We start from the raw sequence: 18,515 nt of genomic DNA on the forward strand, positions 1-18,515 counted from the left end.
TGGGGAAAAAAAATTTAAAATATTTAATTCACTCAAAATCCCCCTATCCCTGTACTCATACAGCTGCTAAAAAAATGTTTTGTGTATTAAATATACTGTCCCTTAATTTTTATTGTCCAAGCAGTCTCCCTTTTGAGTTTGTGATGAAATGCCAGATTTCAGGCAACTCACTTTTTACTACTGCATTTTACTGCTCAGGCTACAGCTACTACCAACATGTTTCTTTTAGGAATGAGTGAACAGCATAGATTTCATAGATAAAACCAGTGATTACTCTCTAAATAGATATAACTGTTTTTCTGTACAGCTAAAAGAGAAATCCCTAGCTGAAGCAATAATCTAAGCAGGTTATTGTCAATAACAGCTTCTCTGTTCAGCTGGAAGTTCCCATTAGCTATACAATCTCTGAAAAGTTAGCTGTATGAAGTTAATTTTTATGGGAAATCAAGCACAGTGATTTCTGTCTTTTCTTTGATTGAGAGATAAAAATGTTCCAAAAAATTAAAGCAGTGATTTCTCTATATGTGCAATGTGTCAGAGGATAAGAAATACGGGAAAAGGGGAGAACTGTCTTTTTTTCTTCCCCCAACATCTGTTTATTTTACCTTCCTTTTCTTGAATCATGTCAGCATGTATTATTGACATTGTTCCAAAGTTTGGGATTTTGAGTGTTTATCTAGGAATTTCACAGATCACTGAATAGAAATTACATATGTACAAAGGACTATTGCTTTCTTACTTTATGTATCCATAGCCAAAGATTTGTGTCCTAGAAAAAAACCCACACTTAAAATCAAACATCTGCACCTTTTCTCTTTTATTTTCAATGACCCTTTACTGTGGTACTACATAAATTTGCAAAACCTGTGCTAGACCTTTCCAAGTATTTTTCAAATTGTGTGGACAATCAGAGCATCTTTCATTTTGTTCTGACAGATGGTGATGTATTTTATACCAATATTTAACAAAATAAATTCCAAGTTTCAGAGTTTTATTGCTGGCCATGGCAAGCTGGGCCATAACCTCTTGACGTAGGCTGCACTGGACCCCAGTGAGGAGGGTGCATAGAATCATCACTGTGATGCAATTATTTTTGTCTCTACCTTCCATTGTGAGTGACATAGAATTTCCTTACTCTAGTTTTGTCCCTGACCTTTCAGGGAAAGTGAAAGAGTATGCTGTTTGTATTTTTCAAAGAAATACTCAAAGTTTACAGTGTATATGCTACTCTTCCACTTCTCTTTAATGTTAAATGTTGTATCGCTAATGTTTTGTTTACAATATCTTTTCCAGGTCTGGGATTCAGTATTGCAGGAGGAGTGGGAAACCAACACATCCCTGGAGACAACAGCATTTATGTCACCAAGATTATTGATGGGGGAGCTGCACAAAAAGATGGGAGATTGCAGGTTGGAGATAGACTTCTTATGGTGAGTATGACAAATTTAAATCACATTTATTTAGCTGAAAGTTCATATAAGGACTTTCATTCACCATACATCTTTCTGGAGTTAACCAATACAACTGCTATAATAATTATATTTCCATCATCTTAATTTTTCCATTTTTGTCATATATTTCTGAGACTAAAGTTAACAAAGCATTCCTCTGGAAAACTATCATTTTATGAAGGCAGTGTATTATATTTCTTTGACAAGCCTTTTACAGAGAAGAGAATAAATGTATTATGCACATAAGTGACAAGGCAAAATGCACCATAAATCTTAGAAGACTTTAAACAAATTGTTTTTTCAGGTAGTACTGATTCTACTGTTGTAAGCAAATTGAAAGCTGTCAAAATGTGCCCGTAACTGACTCACATGTAGCAGTACATTTCAGTACCTGTAGGAATGCTTTATCTACATGTTCCATGTAGATGTTAAAAAACCCCAAAATATTTCGGAAATTTTCCCTCGAGGAAGTGTATTCTTCTGATGGAACTCAGTTCAGGAAATTTTTTCTGCTATGTGCTGTGCTCATTCATTGTTTCTCATAGATAATGCTTTCCCACTCACAGTTTGTTTAATTCAACATTGAGGGGGAAATCCTGGCCCTGGTGAATCAGCACAAGTTCATCTACGTCAAATTGTATTCATGTCAATGCATTTGCATAGATTTCAGCAGATAGAGAAATATTCTTTTAATAAGAGAAATGAAAAAAACCTTATACAGCAGTAGCCTTGTTTTGTGATGTGTTATTTAAGCAGTAAAAAATTGCTGCCTGCAAAGCTGTGCCTATTTGAGGTTTTCTTTATTGGCTAGGGACCCTGTGTTCCAGTCACATAGGATGATGACCAATAATTTATACAGAGTACTAAACAGTACTGGAAAGGCACTTGGTTGCTGGGTTGATGACTCCTTGTCTTCTTTAACCCAAGTGTATAGATAAAACAGCTTAAGAATCAACTGGTGTTAGCAAAATCAAATCAAAATGAAACTAGAACTCAAAATTTCTTTGACATTTTTTATTTGCAGAATCTCAGCATAGTAAAATTCAAGTCAATGTTGGAGAATTTAGTTTTGGCTTTTTTTTGGTGTAGAAATGTATATTTTTATTTGCCTAATATGCACTTCAGTTATTTGCAACTTGTTGCAAATCTGCTTCTGTTCAGCCATTGCCTGTTGGTTTTTACCCTAATGAGAATTCCTTGCAGTTTTTGTGTCATCCACAATTTTTTGTTACTTTACTCTTAATTCCTTCCAATTCACATGAGATAGTAAATATATATATATATATATATAAAAGAAAACCGAATAGATACAAACCCCCCACATTCACCCTCCCCAGTGTAACTTCATCAGAATGAATTTGAATAGAAATATAGTATTTTATATACCACTGTGAATAAGTTAATTCTTTTCAGATTTTTACAGGATTAGTCTATTAAGCATCTCAGCCCTAAATCTGTGATTCACTGCAGTCAGGTATAGATGTTTCTTCATCGTGACAAGTTTATGCTTCTGAAAATGGGCAGAGGTCATTTGCATTGTGTTTGATGTCTTTGTTCTTTCCTTTCAGTCTGTACTGTTTCTTTACTTAGTGTTGTGTCCTTTTATCACGGCATGTAAAATGAGCAAAAAAAAAAATCATTCAAAGTATTGCTCACCTCTAGTTATGCACTTCCAGACCAAGCTTTTCACTGTTGCATAAGAAAATACTAGTCAGCTTACTCTTTGTATACCTTAATCATTGCATATTTGGAGATATGTGCACAAGATCAAAATCTTTTTCTAAAATTCATGCAGATTGCAGCCATGTTTCCTGATTCTCTCCAACAAGACACGCTGATTTGTTTTTAACTTCTGTACCTTCAGTATTTTTCTGTCCTAATTTGTGAATTATCTGTCATTTCATGGCACTAACTTCATGTTCCTTTATGAATAGTGAGTGAAAGAATTAATTGCTTTCTTTTGGCAGTGTTTCAACACAATATTACCCTTGTCATCTATACAGTCCTGCTTCACTGATTTCTTATTGATTATACATTTGAACAGTTCCTCTTTTTCATTTTTTCCTTCTCAGTAGTGCATCCTTTCTTGATCTTTGGTTTTTTCCATCATTTCTCTATAGACTTTAAGAGAATTTGGCATCCTTCTGGAATTCTCAGCAGCTGCTGGGTAGCTTGTTTAATTTTTGTATCTGCGTTTTGATAATTTTGTGTGAAACGCTTTCAGGTCCCGAAGAATGTGCAAATCAAATTAATTTAAATTTAAGATGTAATAAAAGTGTAGATTCAAAATCAAAACTAATATTGAAATTATTGAAATGTAAAACAAGAAGGGGCCACCTGAGCATTTTGCAGCTTGATAACCCTACTGTTATTAAATGAAGATTGGCCATAGTGTGGTAAGCATTTCAGAAGATGTATTATGTAAATAATACATTGTGATTATTGTGAAATCTGTACCAGGACATGTTAGGCAGTTATGCTTCTGTGGCACTAAGCCTGCACTTAGGACTCCTGAGCACTTGCACAGGAAAACGCTCCATTGTATAATAAGCCCGAGGTACCTGTTTGGAAAATTACTGGTGAAAGCATGTTTAACCCAAAAACTGAGTGTTTTTTCTAGGTATATATGAAAGGAGAAGACCAGAGCTCTTCTCTGAAGACTTAACAGCTAGGAGAAAAATACTCCCTCACTGTGTTCTGGTGGTAATGCCTGTGGTAATGTCTTGTTCTGCTGGTGGTAATGCCAGTGGTGAGAATCCCACTGCAGTGGGTGTCTCAGAGAGGTCACTTCTCTCTCCTCTGGAAAGGAGGAAAAGTAAATCATATACAGAGAGCATCACAGACCAACATGGTAATTCAGAGTCAGCTATAGGGCCAGACAGGGTTGCTTGGGGATTTATCCAATTGAATCTCAAAAATCTCCAAGGATGGAGTTTGCAGAGGCTTTCTAGGAAACCTGTTCCACAGCTCAGCTGTCCTCCTGAGCAAAATACTTTTCCTGATAACCTGTTTGACCCTCTCTTGTTTCAACATCAGCCTGCTGTCACTCATCCTGTTACTACATGTGGCTCTGAAAATCTTAGCTCTGCCTTGATGATCTTCCTATAAGCACTGGGGGTCTGTTATTAGTTGTCTTCAGAGGAACCTCTTCTCCAGGCTGAGAACGCCGAGATCCCTCATATTGTGCTCACCAGATCCCCAACCATCCCAGTAGTACACCTCTCAACTTGCCTCCTTTTGTTATTTTTCCTACAGTGCGGGAACCAAACCTGAACAGTTTCCAGGTACAGGCTGATGAGTGTGGGCTATTGGGGAATAATCCTTTGCTGGTTCTCCAACCTCTGCTCCTGCTTCTCCAGCCCAGGGTGCTGTTGACCTCTTTGCTGCCAGGACACACAGCTGGCTCATGCCCAGCTTGCCATCCGTCAGGAGCCCCAAGCACTTTTCCATAGAGATGGTGCCAGGCTGTCAGTGCCCAGCCTGTGCTATTGATGGGGGTTAGCCTGGGCCAGGGCAGGACTTACTGTTTCCTCCTGCTGAACATAAAGTCTTCTTCAGGCCCTTCTCACAGTCTGTGGCAGTCCTGCCTTCGAGTATCTCACAGGGAAATGAAGTGTCACCCCCAAACATGATGCACTTCTCACCTCCTCAAGGTCACTGCTATTGATGATCAGGAAAAGCTGAAAAATTGTTTCAGTTATTACAACTCAGATGATAATTACTTTTTTTTAATCTCATACCACCATCTTACTTTGGAAGAGTTAGTTATCTAGAGAATGAATAAATGAGAGAGCAGTATAAATGTGTGTGGTTTTACTAGTATATGACAACACTAATGGCTAGAAGCAAGGCATTTTTCAGGGAAAATACTAAAACCATTAGGGTTTATTAAAAAAATTAGTATTTATCTTTAATAACTATAAGCTTTTCTAAAATACATCTCCTATGCCAAAATACCCTTGCATGTTTGGGGCATATCTTGGCCCATGTAGTCACAGAGATCAGTGATTGTCTATAACAAGAGATTTAATTTGATTCTGTTTTCTTGATGAAAACATGAGGAAAAAACAGGAGTCACTTTCATTTTCATAAATTTATGCTTGCTTTCCATCCAATTCCATTCTGAAAAAAAAAAAGTGTTATTTGATAGGACTGCAGTGGCGTTGTCATTGTGCAATTGTTGATGTGTTCCTTATAGGCTCCCCTACCTCCCCTACCAGTATCTGTTTCTTCCAGATTGTGAATAAATGCAGGATCACGTTTGTATTAAAGTGCATAAAATCAAAGCATGTAATTCAAAATGCATCTAGATTAGCATCTGGTTCTGATCTGAGGTGTCCTTTTAAAGTGATTTTGGCTGTCTTTGTGGGATCATCTTTTAGAAAACTGTCCAGCATTTGTGCAACTAACAAGTCCATGGGATTTAAGTATTTAGTTAATGCAAAGAGATTTATATCCTTAGTACAAATGGTTAGCCTTCAGCACTGGAAAACACTTCACTTTTTGCAGCCTTTTATGTCAGAGTGAGTTTTTAAAAAGGCCATCAGCATTCTAGATTTACAGCTAGCAGGCTGCAGGTGTTTACTGGCATATGTTCGCTCAGGCAAATCCACTGGCTGAATGAAAAGTCAAATATTACAGAAAAGCAAACATTACCACTGGTAAGGTAAAGATCACCCTTCTGTCTCATTCTCTGAGTGAATCAAATCTTCCTTAGCCTAAATCAATAGTGGAAATGAACGAATCCCCTTTAAAAAAGGAAAATTAAATAAGACAGACTTATTCCTCCAGAGCTCTTATTCTCATATCAGCTTATATTGTTGTGAATAAAATTATTTTTTAGAGCACTTGTACAGTCATTTTGGGGATTCTGAGCTTTTCTGGCTGCTTTTCAGAGCTTTTGATTTCCAATATGAATCTAGGAAAACTTCCAAATAAAACATTCTTGCTTAGGTTTATACTTCATTGCCCTGATTATGCTATTTAGGGGGGAAAAAAAAAACAAACCAGTCTTTTTATATCTTTGGCACCATTTCTTATTGATTTCCCCCATCACTCAAATAGCTTCTTTGATAGGACTTGTATCTTTAATTTCCTCCTCTACTGCTATATTATTTCTTTCCCTTATTTGTTTCTCATATTATCAGTATGTCTTTATATCACATACTTTCTATTTAAAGAAAAAGCTTTCCTATTTTTTTTTCCTTCAGGTGCTGTTTGCGTTTTTAAATTTCCACTAAAGGGAATTTTTTCCATTAGAAAAGCCCCACTTATTCCATGCCTATTTTCCTTCTGACTCCTTTCCTTTGGCTCCTGTCACAGCATTTTGTGTCTCAAATGTACAACTTTGTGACTAAACTGACCACACAGATAAATATCTTTTCTGGCATTTGCCTTAGGGGTTTTTTTCCCCTTTAATTAGTTGCTACTTAAATTGGCTTCTTAGATCCAGAAAGTTGGCATGCAGTACCCATTCTACCCACTCAGATTTAAGTCAGCCCTTCTGCACTAAAATTCAGCCTCTCAGAGGATTGCATGGCATCTACACTTTGATTTCTTACTTTGTGCACATCTCCCACTCTTTATCTTCTTTACCTCTAACTCAACCCTTTTTTTGCAAGCTATATGCAAAAATATATAGGTTCATCTCGTCATGAGGAAGTAAAACTTCACTACCATGCATTTATTGGGCCAAAACCACCAAAAAAAACCAGATTTAATACTTGAAATTCTGTTAAAATAGGCATCTTTTATGCAAACAAGAAATAGCTCAAGCAATAGTCTCTCTTGGCAATTGAGAGATTTTTCTCTATATGTCAATCTTACCATAAAAAACCAGCTACAACATCGTGTTTCCTGATTTTTATCATCTCTGTACTATGTTTTAAGGAATGATGTCCAGAGATCCCCTTATAGAAAAAATTGCATACTACAGTCATCTTGCAATGATATCTGGGGGGCGGTGTTAACAATAGAATTCTTATAAGTATTTAAGTTTTTTGTATATCAGAATACATACAGATGTCTTTATTTGTGATCACTGTTTTGTGGTCAAAAAGCAGAAAATATATCGATTGATGCACGTGGGATTATTAATGGAAATTGTAGATCCAGAGCAAGGACTGCCTTCGGAAGGAAACCTGGAAATGCACTGTATATTTTATGTACTGTAACTCTAAGCAGATGTTGCCAAATGGCTAAGGAAGGTGATCTTATCTCCTTCTCAAAGAGCTCCCACTTAAAAGAGACCTTATGGCACCACTGAGGATTGTCTTTTTTATGAATGAATCAACAAGCTTGTTTGTTTGTTTATTTTCTCTTGATGTACCTTGAGTCTTTCTTTATTTCTTTGTTTACTGAGAACTGAGCAGTCCAGGACAAAATTAATTTTACATGAACTTTGCCATGAACTCTAGGATCTTTAACTGTATAAACACAATGCTGAACTGCATAGATGTTAAATCTTAGTTTAGAATTGCTTGGACTCTTTAAGTCTTAACTTCGAGGTTTCAGTAATTTGTACAGTGTTGGTAAAATATCTGTCCCGTAATGTTAAGATGTAGGACCTGCCGTAGCAAACATAAGTTTTCTATGTATCATACTTTACTTTCTGTTTCTAAAATGGCTTTTTGTCTTCTAATCTGCACAACTGTGTCATCCAAGTCTCTTGTGATGGATTTTTATCAACTAGATTTACAAAAAAAACCCAAAAAACCAAAACCCAGCGGCTTTGGAAAAGAAATTGCATCAAGTCAATTTGTGTTTTAATTGTTTTTATTCACTTCTAAAAAGCCCAAAGAGTCAAAATCCAGACAGTGCTAAGATATTTCATTTTGTGTCTCTTTTTGACTGAGACCATTTTTTTCCAGCAACTGTATAGTGGGTGAGATTATGTGAGATTTTTCTCTACTTCAAAAAAACTTAGGATGAAACAAAAAAAGGTAGATACAATGTACAGACAGCGTGGGAAGGAGAAAAGGTAAAGGATAACCTTGTGGTCTTATTTCTAAAATGCGTGAATCTGAAGTGTCTGGCAGTTTTGAAACACATAAACAAGAAAGGCATAATTTCAGTCACTTCTTCTTCCTCTCAGCCTATTAAAGACATTTATTTATTAAAGGTGTATATGTAAGTTATTGCTCTTCATAACAAAGAAAGATAGAGAAATATATAGAAGTTAGGTATAAGATTTTTGTTTAAATAGAAGACCTGTCAAAATACAGCATAACCTGTCAGCAGCTCCCTTCTGAGTGTTAGGCTCTATCACTGTTCTTCATGTCAAATTATCATAATACACCTGCCACTGTCTCTTTTAATTAACCTTAAAACCAAGCCTGAGAATTATACAAGGAAAAAGCTTAAAAAGAATCCTTACATTCAGCAATACTGTCCAATAACAATCATTTTTTCTTGGTGATGATGAAATTTTCTGAATATGAAGAGTCCTCCAGTGATTCATAATAGCTGGATTTCTTTCCAGTTGCCAAACCCTTTGGCAGTTGCTTATTACCACATTCAGGTTTCTGATAATTCATTGATACTGAATTCCCTAGAAGGAGTCTATTTCTGTGATTTACTGTTATGTTATACTATAGTGAGGAGGAACTTCTGCTTCTATCTTGCATAATCTTTAAAAGGAATCCTTGCAGTAACTGTGGAAGTTGGAGGATGGCAATTTAAATGACAATGAAATTTTTCATACACAACATTCAGTGTGAAATGTAGGTCACTGGAACAGGCTCCCCAGGGAAGTGGTCACAGCAGCAAGCCTGCCAGAATTCAAGGAGCGGCTGGACGATGCTTTTAGTCATATGGTTCAGTTGTAGGCAGTACTGCGAGGAGCAGGGAGTTGGACTCAATGATCCTTATGGGTCCCTTCCAACTGAAGGTATTCTGTGATTCTCTTAGTTCTGTTGGCTTACACCACATGCCTGAAACCTGGATCTACACCCTTTATTTTTTTCCCTTATCCTATAATTTCTCTATTCAAGAGGTTTGTATTTTTTGTAGCAGGGAACACTCATGGTTCTGTTTATAGAACAACCTATTGTTGACGTTCTGTGGATATAGTGGATTTGTAAGTGAATAAATTTTATATGCCTCTACAATAAACCACTTCTGACACTTTCCTTTTGATTTTCTTTCTGTGAGAGTAAAGCATAAATAGGCAAAGCTTACTGCCGCCATTTCCTTCCCTATTTTATCTGTAGTCCTCTACTCTTATCCTTGCTTAAGTGTTTTTCTTTCCTAAAAAAATCATAGAACTAGTACTACATTCTCTTACTTTTTCAATGTCTTTTTCCTGTGCTTCTAGAAAACTGACAAACTTTCAGACTGAAAAATACCTTTTCCCCATCCAGCACTGCCCTTTTTCAATTCCTGCACCTCATAAGTATTCTATATGCCACTTTTTACGTCTCATTATTTCAATGGTCGATGCCATATCAGCGATGGAAAGATTTGAGGTGTTGGGTATTTCTAAGGCCCCAGCTATGGAGGCTAAGAGATGAATTAGGAAGTTTATTTTGTTAGATCAAATAATGTAGACAGTTTCTGTAACTGATGTGGTGTTACAAAATTATTATGAAATATAGTTTTATATTAGTGATTATACCAGTAGCAGAACATCAAAAAGGACTTTTCTATTGTCAAAAACAATATTGCCTTCTTGACCCATTTTGATTCTGTGTATCAATATTGCTACATCAGTCTTTGAATATGCATGTGCTAAGAAAACTGTATTTTCTACCTTTCAGCAGTATTGCTTCTATGATCTTTAGTGCTTTTTGTTTACAGCAATGTTCCCAACTTTTTGAAAACTGTAAGGCTTTGTCATTTTTTTGTCTATTTCTGCATTCCAACTCAACTATCTGATTTCTCCTCTAAGGTAAATAATTACAGTTTAGAAGAAGTTACCCATGAAGAGGCAGTAGCGATACTGAAGAACACATCAGATGTAGTGTATCTGAAAGTTGGAAAGCCCACCACCATTTACATGACAGATCCATATGGCCCACCAGATATTACTCACTGTAAGTGACTTCTGCAACTTATTTTACAAGAGATATCAGTTTGTCAGATGATTGTATTTTTTCATAGCTTGTTCAAAGTACCCCATTAAAGTTTATGAAACTGCTTGGAAGGCTACAGAAATGAAATGTTTATTGCTACCTAAGTATGCTACGCTCAAGAAATATTGCAAATAATATAGCTCTGCTAAAGTATTTTTGCAGCAAAAGTAGCAATGTAGAAGATGTACGACTGTGCTGGTTCCAATTAGCCATTGTCCAGGTGATCAGACTGAACTGTAACTCTTGTGAAAATTACAGCAATAAGTATATGCAAATGTATGTTGAAATATGATTCGATTTGTAGCCTGGAGTCCTCTGTCCACTGAAAAATTGGAACAAGCAGCAAACCATCTTGTACAAATTTAGTAGAAGCCTGAGGCAAATATATCTCGTATTCGAATAAAATATTTTACTGGAATGTAAAAATCACTGCTCTACTTACAAAACTTTACCTATTTTCTGCAGATACCCAATTCGTGGAGTCATAGAATGGTTTGGGGTGGAAGGGACCTTAAAGACCATCTAGTTAAACTCTCCCTGCCATGAGCAGGGGCACCTTCCACTAGACCAAGTTGCTCAGAACCCCATCCAGCCTGGCCTTGAGCACTTCCAGGGATGGGATATCCCTGGCTTCTCTGTTCCAGTGCTTCACTACCTTCATAGTGAAGAATCCATAAATCGTTGGTCCACTTTGCTTTATTCTCAGTCTATCCATTAACTTTATATATGTTCATCTGGCTTTTTTGTTTTGCAGAGGACAAAGGCCTTATTTGTCCTTGCATTCAGTGCACACTCTGTTGTAGGAAAATTTGTTTAAAAAATATGGTAAAACTCAGTGAAGTATTCCATAGCAAGGGAAGACATCCTCATTTTAAAACTGATTTCAATCAGACTGTCATATCCATGCACCCAGAAGCATCTAGGCTCATGTCTAGCATTCCATTAGAAAGATGTGCATCCAGGTGCATCCCCAGGACTCCCTGAGGTGACCATGTACAAGGGTAGGTGGCTGGCTGTAGAGTCCTTATCATACACATACAGCTTTTTATATTGGCAACCTCCTTGATGGAGTGATTTTTGTACTCTTAAGGAGATGACAGCAATATAAGGATCTTCTGTCTCTGCCATCTGTCCCTACTATGCATGTCTTTAGGATTTACTCACATCTCTGCTGTCTCCTTATCTGAGTGTCCTAGGCTCCAACCTAGTCTTTATCTCCCACCACCATCTCTTAATGGCTTGAGTATTTGTTTTAGTTTGGGTTTAGGCTTTCCTGGCAAGTTACATGTAATAATATATTGAGTATTGATGACTTACTGGTGAATCTAGCTTTATTGATACATGCCATTCTTATACCCCTCCTGCCAGTCCTCCTGGTGTCCATACCCAGGCGTTGCCATTCCCTTATCATTCACAGCAATCTTAACATTTCAGCTGCAGCTCTGTATACCACTGGTGCCCATTAGTCTTAACAGTTCATTACTGAAACTCCCTTTCTTCATTAGTTGTTCATTAAAAACTGTCTGCCTTGGGTTCAACTACCAACAGGGACCAAACTGGATGGAAATTTAATTTTTGACAAGAGCTTCAGCAATTGATCCACATCCACACACTTGATTTCCTGCTAATAATTCTGTAGGCACTTAAGGCAAACTAAGGGTGGGGAAATTTACCAAGAGCAGTAAATGCTAAGGATTTAAATTTTTCTGCACTTTTGCAGTGTTGCTATTGTGCATAGACAAAGTTGAGGAAAAAACTAGATATCCCAAGTCTTCCTTATTCAGCCTGCTCCATGAAAACAGAAGGGAAGGTTTTGTAACATGCATGTCAGTGGTATGCTCAGCCATGCTGAGGATGCCTATTTAGTTAGCAAATGTTATGACAGATGGCAATCATGTTGTTCAGTAGCAGTCTGGTCTGGATCTTAGCAAAGCCCAGAAGTAAAAATGCTAAATGTCCCTATCCAATCTCCAGCTTTATAATACTTTCAAAAAAATAATTTTGGAGTTCTAAAACAGTGTGGTTTATTATGTCAGATTATAGTTCAGCAGCATATGAGAAGACAGAAGTAATTCCGGAGGGAGAGTAAAGGTTGAAAAGATTTGCAGTAGCCCTTCCCGAGCTGTTGGTGCATACAGATTCATTTATCCTCAGGGAACCTTTCATTATACCTACATGTTCAGAGTATTTCAGAATGCATAATGGCCTTTCCCTGTAGAGAGATTTTGCTTTGAAGCATTCTGTATCTCAGCATCTGAAAAAAAGACTGAAACTAATGCTAGAAAGTTTAGCTGTCTTCCTCTTGTGAGAAAATTAATCACAGCTCATTGCAGAAGCATGTTTTTTCTATTTATCATTTCTTTTTCTGATTAAATTAACTAGATAGAATACAACTATTACTGCATCTCTCCAGTCATAAATGTCCCAGATAACTTCAGAATAGCAAAAAGCACATAAACAACAAAACTGCAAACATAATATATAGACAGACAACACAGTCCTGTAACTTTCATCATTAATCATTAATAGGTAAGAGATTTGCATCCATTTTCTATTTTAAGTATACAGATTTACTGTGGTCTAAATCCCATTTATGTTGATACTGAAATTTCAATTATATTGGAGATTTGGGCACCTTTGGTAGATCACAGCTTTGAATGTATACATAATTCTTGCCACACATAATATTCCTGCTCTTATCCTGCATTGAGTTCTTACTGTATTACTCCCATTGCTGCACACTGCAGGCAAAAAGAGGAGTGTGCTTTTAATCTCATTCTTTCCTAATTGCATTTCCTTCTGCGAGTTAGTCCGAAGGGAAGAAAATGTCTCCTGTCTCCCAAATAGGAGACCATATTCAAGCTCCCTCTCAGGAACTAAGTATCCTCTAAAGAGTAAATCCCTGCAAATGAGCCAGCATTACTATTACTACTACTATTATTATTATTATTTTCAGCAAAACTCCAGCTGTTAATTCTTTCTTGTTGTATTTTAAGCTCTCTCAAACAAGGATTGTTTGTTTTGGTCTTATTTACAGTATTGAACATGTTCTTGGTACTTAAAAAAAAATTATGTTCTTGTGACATCTAATGAAACATGAAAGTTGCTGACTAGAAATGTTAATTTTTTACCATCAGCTTATTCTCCACCAATGGAAAATCATATACTCTCTTCTGGAAACAATGGCACTTTAGAGTACAAGGCATCCCTGGCCCCTATCTCACCAGGAAGATACTCACCCATTCCAAAGCACATGCTTGTGGAGGACGACTACACCAGGTCAGATGCTTCTCTTTATTTGTTGCCTTTCATGCAACTCAAAGGATATAACTAAAGCATTCAGTGCATCTCTAATAGAATACAGCATACTGTACATTTCTATTCAGATTTTTTTTTTTTTAATAATCCCCAAAGAATTGTGACTACTATATGGAAGTACAGTAACAGAATCTGTGTAGTTAATTCCTAGGTAGAAGAGACATATAGGAAAAGGCTGGGAGGGTTCTTTTATGCCTTGTTTTAGATGAGCACTGAATGTCACTGATGAGATAGTATGTATTTATCTTTGTGTTTGAAGAGCACTACCATTCACCTAGAAGACAGAAGTTGTTCAGTTTGTAAAATGAGCCCTCATTATAATGTCTAATGCCACAGAAAATGAGATTTTTTTTTTTTTTTTTTTTGCTAGGAGGAGGCTGTTCTGGTCCTCTAACCTGACTTGCTGTGTCTTGCAAGTCAAAGAATCTCATCCACTTACATATTCATCAGCTTCATAACCCACTAATTTGCATTTCATTTTTCTTGTTGCATGTGATTACTATCTCAAGCAGCTTAACTTGCTGGATCAGACAGATTCAGAGTAACTAAATCATGATACAGTGTTTAATCAGGACATAATTGTGTGGAAACCACACCTTTCTTCCCTGTCTTGTCTAAAAGAGTTTCTCCTTTGTTTTGATTGAGGATGCAAAGCTGAAACTGATTTCCTTCAACTTGTGAGACATTCAATTAGGATGACTTTTCCCTGAATGGTTCCAAGAAGTTGCATTTTTAATTAATAGTTAAAACATTAATTTCATTAAATCTGCAACAAGGTTTTACCTGATCTAATAACAATGTCATAATTTCTCAAATACCCACATATAGGGAGAATACCAATATTAAAATACCTGGATTACAATGATGAAGGCTTTGTCAATAAGCTTGTAGGGCTCAATTGTCTTAGTCTGTAATGAGATGTCAGTACCACTATTGCTGAGAAAGAGTTAGCAAAGTTTAAAAACAGAAAAAAAATTGCAGCCTTTAAAGTAAATAATAGCTAAGGGCATCACGAAGTCACAGAAAGTGAAGGGATTAATCCTAAAAAGGGAGATAAGCTGTCCTGGCAATTAGAAGACCATTTAAACAGTTAGAAGGCTTGTAAGGTGACAAAGAAGTATTATTAGTCGTGTTTCTTTGTGTTCCATGTAGCTGATTTTAACTTCCTAGTTACTTCTGGGGGAAAAAAAAAAAAGTCAAGAAAAGAAAAAATAGTCATAGAAGGAAAGGCAGTGACACTCTTAGCCCAATAGTTTAGCACATATCCAGTAGAAAGCCTACAAAAAAACATGCAGGATATGTATTAAAATTAATAAGTATGTCCTTTTGACCTTTTTTTAGGGAGAAAGATGCATTCCTATGCTGATAGTTTTAGGATGTTTTTAAACAAGTTAGTTGTGCTGGTTTAGCTCCTGAGAGAAAAATGAAATTTTGGCACGGTCTGTTTCTTGTCTGAGGTATTCACACCAGTGTCCATTTTGTATTATTTGTGGGAAAAAATGAATGCCCAGAGAAGCTGTATGTATTCTGTGAAATACTTCTCTCCTGTGTTCTTCCCATCTGGATTTCCAGGTTAATGTGTTGCCTAATGAAGGTCTGATATCCAAAGTCTTCTTGTGGCTTTGGCACTATAGACAGGAGAGGCTGACTCTACAAGCATGACCTTCTGTGACAGATGTGTGGCAGTGGCAGAAATAAGGGTGTCAAGTGATAGGAGCAGGCTCTGAATGCCACAGAGCAAATCAGACAGAAATCTCATATTTCTGAGCAAGTGTTAACCCTGACCTGTTGAAACGGAGGGGGCTATTATGAGCTTCATTTCATTAGTGATAATAGTCTATATGCTACATCAGGAAACAAAACCACAAAGAGAAAATGAAGAAAGTCATGAGACAAATGACACTTCTTGCCACTGCATTTCCTCACTGGACATGCATGTACATCTGAGAGACACCCAAACAAGAGCCAGAGACCAGTTTTCTTCTCTGACAACAATGACTTAAGAATCTCTATCCTTAAAAACCAAACCATTTAACCCTTGAATGCTACTGAGATTGTTTTTTTTTTTTTTAATGTCCATGTGTCTAATTATTGCTTATTGATTCAAGTGGGACTACTGAACTGCAGCAGTTAATTCTCGCAGTCATTTTCACCTCTATAAACTCAGAACAGTGAATGCACTCTTTCTGTCAAATGCATAGGATTTCCTGATGAGTCTGCCATCAAAATAAGAAGATATTTGGGAAGTCTTTGTTGCTGACCAATTCAGAAAATCTTTTGAGAATTCAATTATCATATTGATAACTTTAGTAAAACCTATAGACACCCTGATTGCAGCATTTACATTAAGGTTTTCGCACATAATGTTTTATAATTAAGATGTTTGCCAACTGCTGCAGTGCTACCCATTAAAACTACCTGGTTCTTGCTGTAATCGGTTTACAGGGCTAATTTACATTGTGCTCACATAAGGAAATTTATTACCCATGCAGTCTTGCAACACTTCTGGCGGATTTTCATTTGTGCCAGCTAAAAATATTTGGAACACTAACTTCTCCACTAAAAAAGGCTTTTGCAATTTTGGAATTCTCTGTACAAGTGATTCAAGTGAGGCAGATGACAAGCTTTCCTTTAACTTACTTGTGATAATGAATCTATCAGTAAAGCTTAAATGGTTGAACATTCAACTCATCTTGCCCACTTCCTCCTGATTTTTGGTTTTGTAGTTTTTTGTTTGTTCATTCCCGTTCTAAGGGGTTTTTTTACCTAAATACATCTATTTTTCCTAACAAAAACAAGTGTTTCTCTTGATAAAAATTTGTATTTTTTGGTCTGATATTGAATCTGTGCCTGAAAAAAATTGGGTTCAGTCTATACAAAAAATAGCCTAATCTGAGCACAAGGGATAGAAAAGTAACAAATCATCTTCAGCCATAAATTTTAGCAAAGCTGGATGTTGTCTCTTAGTTACTGAATTTTTTAAGTTGCATGTGTTATTGGTACAAAATGCTATCAGTGATGGGCATAATTTACTTCTTCATTTTTCTGGATTTATTGTAAATTTACTCAGAATGGAAACTTTGCCTTCCTGTATTTTTTACAGCAATTATCACTTTTTAAATGAAATAAAATAACACAAGTTCAGGTTAGTAGAATGTGGCATCAAAAGTGGATGAAAAGTATGTGTCAAATAATTCTATCAGTACACATGGCAAGTAAGACCTTGCTTGTTTTATTTCCTAGTAAGATTAAATTATTGTGCAGGCAATGCAGGGGATTCATTGACTGTGTTGCTGACCGTTCCCTGTTGGGGATGCTGCTAGAGGGGAGAAACAGGATTAATTCTCTGCTTGAGCTGCTGCTATAAGAAGGGAAGAACTCATGGCAAAGGTTGTGATAAATAACAGCTGGGATCAGAGTGACCATGAGTTGGCTTAGTTCATGATTCAAAGGAAGTCTAGAAAGACAGTCAGCAAGTTATGACTGTTAAGATTTCAGAAAAGCAAACTTCAGCCTTTTTGGAGAGTTGCTTAGCAAAATCTCTTGGGATGCTGCCACAGAAACATAGGGCCCATGAAAGATGGATGATTTCTAAATAAAACTTATTGAGAGCTCAGGGAGGAACCATCTTGTTGAGCAGAAAGGAGGGGGACTCAGCAGAAGGCCTTCATGGCTGAGCAAAGACCTTTCTGATGACCTAATATGCAAGATATAAACAAGTATTGCTTGACTGCTTAGTGACAAAATTAGGAAGCTGATTGATTTGAGCTAAGACTTAAAAGGATCATAAAGGAAAATAAAAGTGATTCTGCAGATGTGTGCTACTTTCAAAACTGAAGGTAAAATTTGAGGAAGGTAAAAGATGATGAATAGGAAGGAAGTCAATGTAGTGACAGATAATATAGAAAAAGCTGAAGTATTTAACAACACCTTTGCCAGGCACTTAAGGGCCCAGGAGATAATTGGAATAGTCAGCATAGATTGATTAAAAGCAGTTTGTGTGCTTGTCCAGACTGGTTGCCTTTCCTGATGAAATTTCTAACTGCTTGGATGAGGGGAGAGGAGTGGCTGCCCTTCACCAAGCAGTGCTACAGCACAGGTGCTGCCTTGAGCAGGAATGCCTCTTTGCTGAGGGAAAACACAACTGACTCCAAAGTCATACCAGACCTGTGTCATAGGTCCCACTAATGTGCATCTGGGATCTGCTGTGGGGCACATGGTGATTCCTTTTCTCCACTAGTTGTCACGGGGAGTGGCTGCAAAGGTATTTCTCACACCTCATCTGTGGGCAGGAAAAGCTGTAACACAGGGAGCACCCTTTAAAACTCTTCCAACAGCCTCTCATTCAAACATGAGGAAGTGTTGGATGAACATACACAGCTAATCATAGCTGGAAAGAAAATATGGTTTGTAATGGTTTGGAAACCTTATGGATAGCCTTTTGGGTTTCTCCTGGATTGTGTGCTGTATTACCTTGCTCGTTAGCCTTCTCCCAGCATGGCTATGCTCATTTGCATGCGATGATGTTGGTAAGGCTTTTGACACAGTCTCCCACAGCACTCTTTGAAAGCTGGGGAAAACTGGACTAAGAGAAGAGACTGAGTTGGTAACTGATTTAACCAGTAGGCTCAAAGGGTAATGATCATCACTTGGCATCTGTCAAGTGGTCAGTAAT

General features: G+C 36.9%; 1 protein-coding gene across 28 annotated transcripts in view; it reads left to right on the forward strand.

Moving 5' to 3' along the window:
- Window positions 1-18,515, forward strand: part of DLG2 (discs large MAGUK scaffold protein 2) — a 1,001,253-nt gene that overhangs the window by 715,908 nt on the left and 266,830 nt on the right. For all 28 annotated transcript variants that reach the window (XM_039562448.1, XM_039562454.1, XM_039562457.1 and 25 more), the window contains 3 exons: window positions 1,294-1,430; window positions 10,339-10,483; window positions 13,660-13,801. In XM_039562448.1, coding sequence (XP_039418382.1) covers window positions 1,294-1,430; window positions 10,339-10,483; window positions 13,660-13,801 — 424 coding nt within the window. The remainder of the gene's footprint in view (window positions 1-1,293; window positions 1,431-10,338; window positions 10,484-13,659; window positions 13,802-18,515) is intronic.

This window comes from Corvus cornix, chromosome 1 (genome assembly GCF_000738735.6).
Source record: "Corvus cornix cornix isolate S_Up_H32 chromosome 1, ASM73873v5, whole genome shotgun sequence".
Taxonomy (NCBI): domain Eukaryota; kingdom Metazoa; phylum Chordata; class Aves; order Passeriformes; family Corvidae; genus Corvus; species Corvus cornix.